General features: G+C 40.3%; 1 protein-coding gene across 1 annotated transcript; it reads right to left on the reverse strand.

Annotated features, from left to right (window-relative positions):
• Window positions 1-7,068: 7,068 nt before the first annotated feature.
• On the reverse strand, window positions 7,069-10,759 carry coq7 (coenzyme Q7 homolog, ubiquinone (yeast)). The gene is made up of 6 exons (XM_072682879.1): window positions 10,582-10,759; window positions 8,940-9,118; window positions 8,726-8,840; window positions 8,202-8,341; window positions 7,987-8,055; window positions 7,069-7,705 (listed from the first exon to the last, which is right to left on the reverse strand). Exons 1-6 carry the CDS (start codon window positions 10,673-10,675, stop codon window positions 7,628-7,630), a joined length of 675 nt encoding a protein of 224 aa, XP_072538980.1. The 5' UTR covers window positions 10,676-10,759; the 3' UTR covers window positions 7,069-7,627.
• Window positions 10,760-15,270: the final 4,511 nt, after the last annotated feature.

The raw sequence follows: 15,270 nt of genomic DNA on the forward strand, positions 1-15,270 counted from the left end.
GTGGGATTGATGGTCTGGATTGACTCAAACGTGATATAACACCCAAAGAAAACGAGTGGCATGATGCTCAGGTTCTACTGGAAGATCAGGGCTGAGAGGAGGGGTATTGGCAGATAATCTCCCTCTGCATTGCTTATGTGACAGCTCTGTAAGAATGCAATACACTTGTTCACACCCACTCACATGAGCCTCAGACTCTCTTCTCTTGATGCTCTTTGATGATGATCAGTGCATTTGAAAGCTCATGCAAAGAGATCTACCCTCATGACCGGTCTCAGTTTAAAGTAGAAGAGATGCAGCTCAGCAGTCCTACCTGCATGTGTCCAGGCGCCCGTTTCAGGCCGCAGTAAGATCCATCTGCAGGGTCTGTGGTGATCACAAGCTGCCTAACTGGGCCATGGGGGGCCTCGTCAAATGCTTGGCCAAATAGCTCTAAGAGCCAGCCGAGGCTCATGACAGAGGCAAGTAGTAACGTGGCCTTGGAGTCATGTTGTAGCGGCCACCCTCGCTGTCATGGTCACTGATTGATGGCCACTGGGGTCACGCCGCTCTCAGATGCTCTCACATAAGCTGCACAGGCTGATCCGAAACGCAGCCGCCCGAGGTGCCAACACAACTGCTGGCTCCCTGAACAGCGAGATGACTTAGAAAGACAAACATCCATATGGCTACCATGCACTCACCTGTTCCAAATTACACTAATGTGAATTTTGCTTTCATGTTTGTGTGAGTGATAATCATGTGTAATAGCATAACAGTGGAACAGGCATGAGCTAATTACAGATTAAGATCTACAGACCATTACATCTAGATTGCAATCAACCAGCAAAGTACTGGTTGGGGTTAACATATTAATGAATCTACACTTGACGGTATCAGTTGGAACTGACAAAAGAGACAAAGAAACCCATGTCTAATGGGTAACTATGCTCTCACATTTGGGGAATTGGTGAGGTGATGCTGACCCTATCAAGTGTGTCGAATGACAATATTTAAAGTTTGGTATCATTTATACTGCCATCTTTAAAAAAGTTGTCAGGTTAATTATCAGATTATGTTCACCCATAGTAACTGTCCTTATGTAGTCTTAGTAGACACGTGAATCACTCCAGAAATGATGCAACAGTTTCACATTCATTGGAAAAAATGTTGTTCTATGCTATTTATGGACAATGCTCTGCTGTTCATCTCATGTGACCCTTCATGGAATGGCTCAGATATGAAAACGTGCAGAGGTCCTTTATGATGTGCAATACAGACTGGATTCTGCTGAACGCTCTACGTTTCTCAGAAGCAGACCTCATAGCAGACCATAAGTTCATTATAAATTTATTTCTACCTGACAGGCCACATTTAAGTTAGGGCACAGAGCTTTGTCCTTCAGACTGCGGCACCTCACTGTATGGAAGACCATATGGATGTATAAAAGACATGCATATAAAATGTAAATAAAATGAGTATAAATAAATATAAATAAATAAATACATTTGAGCAACATTAATTAATATTCAAAGACAAATATGTTTATGTTTTGCAGTTTGTTGGGAAATATGAAACGTCATTGACATCACAAAAAATATTACTCAAAAATATGATTTTTTTTGGTCCTGTAAAGTTAAAATTTTAGAGCTTCAAGGGATTTGCATGACAGCTGTGATATAGTGTGATGCAAAAGTTTGGACTCCAGCTTTCAGCAGCCATGCTTCATCAAACAGCTCTGGGACTTGAATAATTAATGCCTACAAATCATTGTTTGATCGCAAAATACCTTCAGGGAGATGTGGGGTTGCACTATTCTAGTATTAAAAGTCATCAGAAGAAAATCTATCCTCACTACAAAATTCAGCATGAGAAGGTTTCATAGGAACAAGCCTAAAGCGTTTTGGTAATAAGTCCTGTACGCTAATGAGATTAACATTTAAAACATTTTGGCTGAAAAAAAACAAAGGTATGTTTGGAGAAAAAAGGAATTGCAGAATTTCAAAAAACACCTCGCCAACTGGTTGGACTTGTGTTGCAGCCAGTGGCACAGGAAACGTGTTAGTAGTTGGTGGAAGAATGGCTTTCATTCAAATAATTTTTCTTTTTTAAAGAGGATGGCTTCTACAACATTTTTTTTTCTCATTTTAATTTGTAATTACCTCAAATCCATGATTTGATACCTCTACAGGTGCAAGCTAAAGGTTTTCCTAGCTCTCATATTCTCCCAACTTAAACACTCAAATTTACATTTAAGGCATTTAGCAGACACTCTTCTTCAGAGCAACTTACAAAAGTGCTTTGCTAACCTCAAAGTTTAGACACTACTAAACACAAGTCAATAAGGTGACCACTGTACTATTCGCCCAAGTACTGGATCTTCAGTCTGCGTTTGAAGACAGCGAGTGACTCTGCCGTTTGGACACCCAGGGGAAGTCGAGGTCAAGGGCTCTTGGTGTGGATCGGCGTTTGACCATTGCCATCAAGTACGGAGGGGCTGGTCCGTTCTTGGATTTGTAGGCCAGCATCAAGTTTTTAAATCTGAATCTGGCAGGTACAGGAAGCCACTGAAGAGAACGCAGCAGTGGAGTGACATGGCTGAATTTAGGAACGTTGAAGACGACCCGTGCCGCTGCATTCTGGATGAGTTGCAGGGGCCTGATGGTGCACAGAGGGAGACCAGCCAGAAGAGAGTTGCAGTAGTCAAGTCTTGAAGTGACGAGAGACTGAATGAGCACCTGGCCGGCCTCTGTAGAGAGGATGGGTCGAATTCTCTGGATGTTGTACAGGAGAAATCTGCAGGACCGAGTTACGTTTGCAACATGACTTGAGAACGATAACTGATCATCCATGTCTACACCAAGGCTTCCAGCTTCTGTAGAAGGAGTGACCAGTGAGTTTTCAAAGGAGATGGCAAGATCGTTTTTTGGTCCAGCAGTTCCCGGGATGTACAGCAGCTCTGTCTTGCTGGGGTTAAATTTGAGGTGGTGAGCCGCCATCCAAGAAGAGACATGCTGAGATGCGGGTAGAAACCAGTGTGTGTCAGACGGTGGTAAAGAAAGGATGAGTTAAGTGTCGTCTGCGTAAGAGAATGCATGAGAGGATATCACTTTACCAAGAGAGCTAGTGTAGAGTGAGAAAAGAAGAGGACCAAGAACCGAGCCTTGAGGAACACCAGTGGAGAGACTACAAGAAGCGGATGTGTCCCCCTGCCATGTTACCTGGTATGAGCGTCCCTGCAGGTAATTCCAAGGCCGGTCCACTGTGTCAAAAGCTGCGGAGAGGTCAAGGAGGATCAGAAACGATGACAGTTTGGCAGCTTTAGCTGTATGGAGCTTCTCTGTAACTGCAATGAGAGCAGTTTCAGTAGAGTGTGCAGTTTTGAAGCCAGACTGGTTAGGGTCCGGTAGATTGTTCAGAGTGAGAAAGACAGACAGTTGGTTGTTGACAGAACGTTCGAGAATCTTTGAAAGGAAAGAGAGAAGAGTAATGGGTCTGTGGTTGTCGATGTCCGAGCTGTCCAGAGTTGGTTTCTTTAGTATAGGGACAACCCTGGCAGACTTGAAGGCAGATGTTACATGACCTGACAACAACATCAAAAATCTGTGGTGGGCCTCAAGAGCAGTTCTGCAGGATGGTAGGATGGCAGAAGAATCTTATGCAAGTAGAAGCCTTTTGCTTCTGTGATACTTGCCAAAGGGTTGTTACTGAGTTCTGACCAGACAGTGTGACAAGACTTATGTTTCGGACACTTTTCCTTTTTTGTTATTTTGAAACTTTAAAGAATGTCATAAATGTGAGTCTTTGTGTCTTTTGGGAATCAGGTCATTTTCCCTACTTAGCTATTCACAGTACCCGATATTACCAGGGGTACCTACATTCTGCAAGTCACTGGAGTCAGTTACTGCAAATAAACATTTTCATTTAGCTAAGATATGTAACAATGCAATGTCGATGTATCATAGTGACTAGCTTGTTAGTTTAGGGCTAATGCATTTCATTTACCTCAGAAGTTGGATGTCTGAGCTGGGAATGATGTTTCCTGGGTTGACCGCTTTCCAGTTAAACATTCTGAACACTATTTCAAAACATTTCCAAAAAACAGCTAAAGCTTAAGACTTTTACTTTTACTAAAATACTTTTTTTACCAACTGGTTTAATAATCCTTATCAATGTTTAATGGAGAATATAACCAAAATGTCCCACTTTTTATGTCTAAGGTTAGAATTGTTAGCAGTTCATTTATTCAGGTTGATAACACATTATGTGGTATTTTGCACATCAAGACATCATGGGAACACATTCACATATAGTAGACGGGTGGTTTTGTGTGTATGACTTATTTAATGAGACATAAATAGATAGAAGTGCAAATGAACAGTATAATACCACTGCTTTTTTGCATTACTGTTGATAAACGATACGGCCATCTTGGATTGTAAACTCTGGGTTGGTGAGGCTCTCTTGACTTTCTGAGTAGAAAATCCGATTTGTGGGGGCATTCCAGTTGATGTTTCCTACTCGGAACTCGGAAAATCCAACATCCTAGTTCAAATGAAACGCAGCATAACATTTTAGCTTGTGTTAGATCAGGAAATTGCGAAGCACAGCTTGTTTCATATATTGCACTCTTATAATGAGGAATTCCGTAATGAAGTGAAAATGGTCAAATTAATAAACGAACATGTCCATACATATCCATAAAGAAGCACTTTCTTCTCCAGGGCTAACCGGACTTGATGAGGTGCAAGTGCAAGACACTAGGCTCTTGATTGACGGCCATGGCGGAAGATGCCAAAAAACAAAATGATCTGCATCCGAAAGTTTTTATGAGAGGTGTGGATTTATATTAGCACTGCTTGCAAAATTTATAGCAACGATTTTTCACAGGTGCAGGACTATGCCAGTTTGAATTTTTATAGGCCTTTTTATATTCTTGTTGCTGATTTCCTGGTCGATATATGAGTGAATTCTTCTGAGGGGTGAATTTAGGCAAAGTAGTCTGCTGCTACAGACCGAGCAGAAAGAATAGCCAGACATATTGCCAGTTTGACAAACCACTGTATTGCTACTTTGAAATTGGGATGAGCCATGTGTCCAAATCTACAAGGTTAATATAGATGTTAATTTTATGGTTTACTGTTATTAACACCTGCAGTGTGCCAAGAGGCATCACTCACGGTTCTATTTAATAGCAGATGCCAGATAAGTTCCTCTATGCTTTAAAGCAGGGGTGGGGAAGTGAGGGCCAGAGTCCAGCACGGTTCCATCAGGTTCGACCTGATGACTGAACCTAGTAATTAACTGCTGAGCCGAAGTAGGTGTGTTTAAACAGGAAAATCACCAAACTACAGGAATCTGGCTCTCCTCACCCTTGTGTTAATCCTTGCATCATACAATGAAGACATCAATACTAATGATTTGACACAGAAATCATTCCCAGCTTTGGGTCAACTTTATATTGTATGTACACCTTATATTGCCTGCAGACCTGGGAGTGCAACCACAAAAGGTTCAGTGTAACCATGTGTGCTCTACTGAGAACTGATAGACTACTTGATAACTAACACTGTTTTAATCAATAAAACCTAGTTGCTTGAGGTCTCATACAAACATCTATAGATGTGAACTTAAAAAAGATAAGAGTTGTAGTTGTGGTTTCACCTCATGTCCACAGACTTCCTATAGTGCCCTATTTTCTCCATACATTTCCCAACACAATTCCAGAAGCTCTTATTGCTTTTTAAATCTGCGGATTGTTGTTCGTGACACCAGCTGACCTTCATTTCTCCTGACTGGTGCAGCATCTTGCATTGATCTAGTAATTTTTGTAGGCATCCATCAAAAAAGATGGGATAGATACCTTCAAACACAAAGAAGCTGGTCTAATGTGCGCTATACATCTGAGCAACTTTTTTAGCCAATTGTCAATGTATCTATATATTAATACAGGCTTGTCAGTGTTTGTACTCATATCACATTCAACCTAACAGACACACTGACTGACTGCCACTGATGGCATTTCAATGGCTTAGTTTGACAAAGTTTTGTCAGGTCAGGTGCCTTTCCCAGCCTTATGCAGGCCATTTCACCATCCAACAGTACCAATGTAATACAAACTGTTACAGGCTTTATGCCATAGGCAAAAGTGTGTGCCCAGGCAGCTGCATATACATTGAAGCCAGAAAAAGTTGGCATGTAAAAACTATATACACATACATCTCCTGTATGTGCTTGTCCTTTACTACTACTTCACCCATTAACAGATATACAGCAATTAAGTGTTATGGTTGTTTTTCTCCTGCGATGCAGCAGTCATTCACACCATTTAGTAGATCAAGCCAAGAGATTAGCTTACAGCGATATGCATGGGCAGCTGCTCATGTTTGAGATGTGAAAAATAAACACATCTAGTGCAGGAATGTAGCACCTCAAAAGAGCTGGAAAGCTGTCAATGCAACGATACTAAAACGCTTTCGGTGCTGCAGCTTACTTGATTGCTTTTGTTTGTTCACTTCTCAGACCTGACAGAATTTATGGAGTGTTTTGCAACAGGAGCTAAAGGGGGCATTTGTGATTTATGAGGATGTGTGTCATGTTTATTTATATATATGATGAGTGGTGCATCGGTAGTTCAGCTAAGTGCGCTGTATCATTTCAGGATGATGTCATTCAAGTGCTGAAGCACATGTCACCCATGGTAAAGCAAAGAAGGGTTAAGGTGACGGATAACGTCTTCAGTGTGTTAAACTTCTGCACCCTAAAAGTACAGATTCTGTGTTGTCAGACATGCAGTTTCTTTTAGTTGTGCATCCAAATCGGTTGTTTATTTAACAATACATCTAAAATCATTGTCGGATTCTCTCCATTTATGGTGTGGCAGTGGCCAGACTATTTCCAGGGGCAGATGAGCACAATAAGGTCAGAGTTACAGCGAGTTAACCCTAAGAATCTGCTCCCAGATGTAGAAGCCCACCACACTTTGCTACAAAAGAAAAATTCTGTGACTCAATGGTGATAAAGGCCTGCTTAGAGCTGGTACCAGAGGAGGCATTAACAATAAAATAAAAAAAATTTAAACTTTTTTTTTTTTTCCTGAAATTTTATTCAGTTGGTAAACAATGTACATATCTGAAGCAGAGTTGCAGCTGACTTGTTTATCATCCACAGTTAAAAATCATGAGGGACTGTGAGAGTGGTAATGAAAAATAAGGTGTCGAAGTTATTACTGTAATATATTAAAAAATTGTTACAAAAAAAATAAGCTTTTCAGGACAGGTTTTCTGTTCAGAGAACATTAGAATCATTACGTTTGGAAACCACTAGGAGGAGTATTTCCCACATGACACAAGTTACTACCACAACCATTTGTGATGTGGGTTGAATATTGATTGTTTTTTTTTACTGCCCGGTCACATATTCTCTGTTAGATCTCCAAGTCCAAAACCATGTATAAATACTACAAAAAATACAACATTAAAGAAAACACATGCCTTTTTCTTTTATAGGCATTTAATTTGACTTGGCAAATTCTGGTTGGATCAAAATGATGTACCATAGTCATAGAAATTGCCCCCTTAACGTCTTATCATATTACAGTTAAAATAGAAACAAAATAATACACTGTACATTAAACACAAATGTGCACCTATATACGCTGAGACATATAAATAGCTGCCTTACAGCCAGCCTGTATAACTGTCTTCAAAAGCAAATAGCCAGGTACCTGAAGTAAACACAAAGACAAAACAAAACACAGGATTATTCATTAGTAATTTACCATTCTTCACAGTAAAGGAAACATGATGAGGGTGAAAGACAACTGGACCTTTCCACAGTGTAGTGATTTCCCTACATAATACACCTGACCTGAACTCATCACCCGATGTTTAAGCACTTTATCATGTGTGAGAGGACTAGATAAAACATGAGGTAGAGGTGTTCCATTACCTAGACTCAAATGTGAGAAAACTGTCAACATCTGCATTTCTTGTCAGTAACACTTACTGATTCTGCATCATGTTCCAGACCAGTGTCATGGTGCTCCAACTCATCATCACGAAACTCCTTAATGAGCTGTCAGAGGTAAAAACAATTCATTTCTACATGAATGAATGATGTTTGAGCATTCGACAGCTTGAACAAACAGTAAGATTACAGTTAGATTACATTAAGTGAACAGTACCAGTGTAATCTTAATAACACACACTAATAACTCATACCTGCAACAACTCTGTATATCTCTCTGGGTCTGCTTCCATTAGCGCCCTGATTTGGCTGTTGTAGTGTTCAGAGATGCTCTCTTCCACTGCCACAGTGCAGGCCATCGCACCCTCCTTGCCCAGAAGAGCTGTAGAGGCCCCTACAAAGACAGATACATCATCTTAATCAGAAATGCACATGGAAAGCCTCAGGCACTATAATGATTAGGTTTTTATATCATCTGCTGATATCTGCTGATGGCAAAGCTACATTTTGGGATCTGGTACAAAAACATATACATGTACCTACAAATTATTTCTGTCACTTTGGATACTTAATAAAATCACTACAACTGTGCAATTATTTTACATCGAATGACTTTATCATACCTCAAATTACTGACTGATGGAATTCCTATTTGAAGTACAGAACGCCAGCTTATATTTTTTAAACTGGATTACAACACTGGAGTACTGTGTCAGCAGCCATCTCATTTACTACACTATAATATTGCTAATTTGTACAAAGACAGAATCAAACTTACCAAGTAAAAAACCTGCAACGTTCCACAGAGGAAGCAACAATGTTGGTCTCACCCTGTTTTCCCCCAAAATCTCGTTGAACTTCTGTAAGTGCATTTTTTCCTGGTCCCACATGTTCTGGAGCAGCAAATGGAAGAGATTTAGCCTTAGACTAAATTAAGCTTATCTGATCAAGAATGTCTGTTAAGATACACATAACATAAGCGTGTCCAATACCTGTATAAGAGGGCCTGACTGGGTTCTTCCCAGAACAGCCATCTGTCCAGCATAGATGCGATTGGCCCCATATTCTCCTGCATGGTCCACCCGCAACATGCTGTCCAGCATGGCCTTTTCCTCCTTGTCCCGGGGTGGGGGAAGTACAGTGTATTTTCTGCACAACAGGGAGCTATTTCCTGTAACAAGCATGCAAAGGAGAGCTTTTATTAGACAGCAAAACATGTTTGGGAGTCCTTCTGGAATGAGACCTAGAGAGAAGATCAATCTTTTATGCAATACACAGTACAGCACAGTGGCAGAATTGACAGAATTCAAACCATACTCATCAGCCCAGTCCCATTATTTTGCAAGTGTGTTTTAATTTATTCACAGATAAGAGAGGCTATGATACCTCCATTAGTTTATTTGTTAGTTCAAGAGTCCATCCTTTGTTTATTTAATTTCCACTTGAAACAGCCATTACGTACAAGTTATTCATTCTTTAGGCATTATTTCAGAGGAGATTAGATATAAGATACCCAACTAACATAAAGAAGGGGACGTCAAAAGAAACTGGGTTTCCCAGACTGGAATAAAAAAAAAAATCCATCTGATAAACATCTCTTAAAGCTTTCATCACAAAACCAAGCTCTACTCAGTTTAAGACTGTTTCAGATCTAACATTACCCACAAGTGTTTCTGTCTAAGACAACTCAATGAATTCCACTGAAGGGACGTAGAGCTCATCAAGAAGCTCTTACTGAGAAAACGAAACACCCTAGCAGCCACTAGTTTAGAATGACCTTAGAACAATGAACTGGCCAGACATTAACTTACTTGGAAGGTGAGAAGCAGAAAATGCTCCTTAATTTTGAAAACTGAGCTTTGGATGTGTGAAAGCATACTAAAAACCGAAGCAAATATATACATATCACTGCTGTCCAATGAAAAACATGTATCTCCATTACTGTCTGTTTTGGTTTCTCCATGGTTTGAACCTCGTTTCTGCTCTACTTTACATGCCACTGACCCGTATTTCTCCTGGATTTTTTCCTGTAAAGATGCTTTTCATTAAACAGTGATGATATACAGTACAGTTGCAGTGACTTGTGGTTAATAATCTGGCAAGCATGCTTTTTGCTGCTTTTTCCCCAACAGCTGATAAATGCATGAAAGCATCTACTTGATAGTAATTTAGACTGTAAACTGAAAAAGAAAGGTGCTCTCTGGCATCTGCACAGTGTATGTACTTCAGGATGCAAATATATGGATATTCGGGATGAAAAAAGTAAAGGCACCTTGTGACAGGCCCAAAATTTCTATGGCAAACTGAAAAGAGACTGACTACTATATGAAGCTATTAGATCATATGTAACCACACACTCTTTCCATGCTTATTTTGAATGGTTCTGCCCACTTCACTTCAAGTTCTGAGATCTTAGATCTAATAAACCACACGACTAGGCTGCTTTTGTGCATCAACCCCATTTTAAGGCATGTCAACTTTCTTATTCCCAAGAAACGCTACAATACTAATGTTACACAGTATTTTAAGAAACGCAGCCACTCATGAACTGGAATGCCCAAGTGCAGACAGGGGACAAGCCCCTCTCCACTCCTTAGCTTAGCTTAGACTCGACAGCACACACTGTAGAGTTACCTCTGTTTATGGCAGCAGGGACGTTTCCTGCGCTTAACGGATAGAAAGCCCGCACAGAGCCATGTCTGAAAACGCAGTGTGTAGCTCTCTGCATGACTACAGGACAGAAAACACTCGGGCTACAGGGCGAAAAGCATGCTATGACACCACTTGCGTAAAGGTTGTGTGTTCAAATAGCCTGACGCGTTCGGATGACGTGCGGCCACTCGTCGAAGGTGGCCGGAATGGAAAATAAAAGTCCTTTTAAAACATATAAATAAAATAGTAATAAATACTAAATATTAAAACTTATAGCTTTAATATAACAGTTTACATTTTTATTTAAACGTAATATTGTATATTGGAATTAAATTATTAAAGAAAACCACAATTCATTTAGTACAGTACAATCAAGAGTACACTTAGCCCAGTGTTTTCCATTCCCATCAAATTTCCAACATTTCAGTACTTTTAAGAACACATTCTGACTGTTGACTACTGCATTAATGTTTATTTGTGTTACGTAGTTTTTTGTATAGGGAAACAAAATACACTTAATGCTGAGATAAATAGTGAATAGTTAAATTATTTTTCATGCCAAATGCTTACATATAGTACTGTAAATAATAAGGAGGTGTTACCTTAAACTGCACACAACATTAAGGTTCTTTACATTTTCAGAGAGTTTGCAAAAAAGCCTTAACATCTAAACCAAAATGTTTTATAATTTATATAAATTGTGCGTTTTTGCTTAGGTTTACTAGATAAATATGATTATTTCTGTGATTATTTACTTTATTAGTAATGCAGCCATTGTTCCTGCCATCATTGCTGTTTTCAATCTTAAAATAAAGAGGCCATATCCGGCATTTGCTTGCAGCCCACATGCTGCATGGAATGCCCTGCTTTGGGGTTGTGTTGCCGTCTGTGGCCTTGGCAATATCGCACGGGTGATTTCCACAAATTCCTGGAAAATCCTGGATGCATATTGCCAAATCTGTTTAAAAGACTGAAGCTGAGAAGAGGGTGGCTCCCATAACAGGAAAATAAACCAAAACAGACATTAAAGTCCACCATGGACTACCTGCACAAACTAAAGCTTTTGGAAAGCTTTACAGTTCCCTGACCTAATAATCGCAGAACATTTGTGGACAAGCAGTGCTTGTAATGCATGAATGCAGTATTTCCAAACCAGAGGCCTTCTGTAAAGAAGAGAAGGGGGAAAATCCAGCTACAGGAAATGAAGAACAAAGGTGGTGTTTCAAAATCATTTGATGAGCAACTGCACATCAGGATCTGCCAAAATCTTCTACCTGAGTTCCAGGTAGAAGCACGGACCCATGCTCAGCACATTTTAGCATTTTCCTGGCTTCCAGTTCACCTAACCCAGCTTCTATGTTTTTGAGGCTTGTCAGAACAAATAAAGCCAATCATACAAGAACATGAAAGAAAACAATATGAAGCAATTACACAGAAGCACTAGACAAACAAACAACACTAAAGTTTAGTATAAGATCCTACTTCCCACTTCAAATCTGCTGTTTGCCCTTGTAAACTTTGACATTTACTACCAATAGGTGGCACTTTTGCACCAGTAGTTCTAAAATTGTTAGGTTGAGGGCCCCAGGCTGGTTCAAATACACCAAATACGAAGACTTATACCTGTAATCAGCGTCTGGATAGTGAGATCTGCTAATTCAATTTAGTACAATAATAGTATTCTACTGATTATTTGGACAGTTGATTGAGGAGCTTGGGAAGAATTATCAACTAATATTGAGCAAATATTAAAAATGCTGTTTCCAGTAAAACTAGCCTTATCCATATTTAGGAATATGGAAATAATCACAACATATTTCACAGAAAAAGGAAAAAAACAACATCAGATTCAAAACCCTTAAAGCTGGCCTACAGTGCCAAACATGGATCAGCCCCTCCACACCTAAATGCAGTGGCCAAAACAAGAGCGCTTCGAGCTTCAAGTACGGCTCAGTTTGACCCACCATCCTTCAAGACATATGGAACCCAAGAATCTAGACTTTTCACAGAGACGGAGAAACAAACTTCCTCTGGGTGTCAGAACAGAAGAGTTGCTTACTGTCTTTAGACGCTGACTGAAGACCTACTCTTTCAAGAGTGAAATCAACAGTAATCTCACAATTAAAGGAATATGATTCCACTTACATCTTACCTTGATGTCTTAGACATTCATGCACAATGTAACGTGTGCATGCATTTTCTGACACCTCAACACTGCAAATTATCCAACAACCTGAACTGGATTCTTTGGAGTGTTTGTTGTTGCACTAGCAGGCTGAGTCTGAAGCAGGCCTGCATGGCTGGAAGGAGACAATGCGTTGTTCACCGCTGCTCCACGGTTGGGGTCAGACAGCGAATAGCTGCGGCAGAGATTCGGCTACGGGCCCCAGGCTAGTGTGAGTCAATGCGTCTGCCCAGTGCAGGGGAACATGACACGTCTTGCATTGACGTACACACGGGGGCCGTGGGTTTGGTCTATTCCGTATGCATAAAGGTCTTTGGTATATTATTTCAAGGCCACTAGCCAAGTAAATGAGGGGGATCTGCGGTGGCAGACTGTGTGCTGGACAGTGGCGTATAAAGCTCTGACTTTCAGGGAACTAAAATTCAGACTGATTCAGATCCAATCAGTTTGAATTTACACGTAATAAATTATATATATGGTCACTGTCACACAAAAACCTGATATCTCCATTTTGACTTTTTGGCATAATGTGAATTGGACAATTGTACTTTGAATTGTGTCCATTGTTTATGATAAATGGATCAAAAGAAATGATCCAGAATGACTTAGAATATTTCTTTTTACATTGACTTCCATTGAAAGTTAAAAAGATTTTTTCCTTCTCCTGTAAAGTTGCCAAGGTTGAAGGTTCTTGCAGGACAGCGACGATATCTGTACACTATTGGGACACCTACACATTACTTATACAGGAGGTTTTGTGACACCTACACATTACACATACAGGAAGTTGTGGAACACCTACACATTACACAGACAGCAAGTTGTGGAACACTTACACGTTACACCTACAGGAGGTTTTATGATGTCCCATTTAAAATCCCTAGGCATTAACATGGAGTTGGTCCCAGCTTTGCAGCTTTGAAACTCTGCAGTTATTAATTCAATTTAATTATATTCAAATTTAGTTTATATACATATATATATAAACTAGAGGAAAAACTCCCTCAAAACCAAGACACAAAAGAGGAACCCATCCTCCTCTGGTCGACAACAGATAGCACAAAAACAACAGCAAAAAAAATTGACAAAAGAAACAATATTGAATTAAGAGAATATGGCAATATGACATCAAGCCAAAAAAGATGAAAATATGAGTGAAATATGAAAGTCCATTCAGTAAAACATTAACATGCATTCATTACAGTTCCACAGTGCTGGAATTTTGTGAGCTCTTTAGAATCATCCATTCTTTCAGTAATGTTTGTAAAGGCAGACCTAGGCCTGCATGCCTAGGTGCTTGATTTTATACACCTGTGGCAATGGGACTGAATAAGGCATCTTCAGTGGTTAAGGGGTGTCTCCCAATACTTTAGTCTATATATTGTATATTGTTACCATTATGAGTACAGGGATGCCAAGCAACACTGTGGGCCACAGTGCTCTTCAGACTGGTTAAAAGTTTTGAACCTCATCCAGCATCCCTTGCTCAATATATTGAAGAAAAACCTCTGGAATCTTCTTGATTGCCCTGAGAGTGGATTGTGTGCAACTGGGTTAACCAGATGTTTAGTCTGCGTTACTCTGAAAGAGTTACTCCAGACATCATTTCGACATCACATTCATTGTATTAGAGGTTCAAGGAAGGAATGGTTCAGGGTGCTAAATCTGCGAATAGGTATGTGTGTGTGCGTGTGTGTATGTTTTGGTGGTGGTGATGCTGAACAACATCCGTCAGACACATTGAGAAACACGATTATCAGAGGGTTGAAGCGGCAGCCTCCTTTGTCTATCTAAGCACCAACTATGGAACAGTACAAGATGCAGGGAGTATGCACTTAGCTGTAATAGTGCTTGGTCAGGAACTGGGTCACCTCTAAGACAGTTATGCAACACTGGTTCAGTACAGCAGTGGTCCAGCACTTTCATTTTTATTGTTGCCTAGTGGTATTCCCTTGGAAAAGGCGGTATGTCTTGTAAAAGCACTGTCAACAACACAGAAAAAATCTAATTCAGACTGAAAGTTTGTGAGGTCTTACTGCCACCCAGCTCCTTTTATAGCTAGCTATATAAGTCCAGGGGGAGAGACAGAGAGAGAGGGACAGACAGACTGACACATTACTGGTCATGGTTACTCTCAAAAATCTCTCTCTTCATCTGTAGTCCTTGTTAAACGGGTCAAAACAGACTGCCATTATAGACAGCTTAAATTCGGCGCAGGTCTGGTGGAACTGTGAGTGTTGAGCGGTTGTCCGTCTTGTTTGCACCTGCACCTGGCAGCAGGACCCTGGAAGCGGTGTGCAACATTTTCATGTCCAGACAGATCTTACTCTCGCTGTCTGGCGGCGAGTTTGATTTCTCAATGAGCCAACAGCCAAATGATAATCTGCCTGTTCCAGACAGTCTGAGAGAGAGAGAGAGAGAGAGAGAGAGAGAAACAGTCCTCACAGCTGTTTGATTTCCAGGCTACTTAATCCACTATTTGTTGC

The sequence above is a fragment of the Salminus brasiliensis genome, chromosome 7 (assembly GCF_030463535.1).
Source record: "Salminus brasiliensis chromosome 7, fSalBra1.hap2, whole genome shotgun sequence".
Lineage (NCBI taxonomy): Eukaryota > Metazoa > Chordata > Actinopteri > Characiformes > Bryconidae > Salminus > Salminus brasiliensis.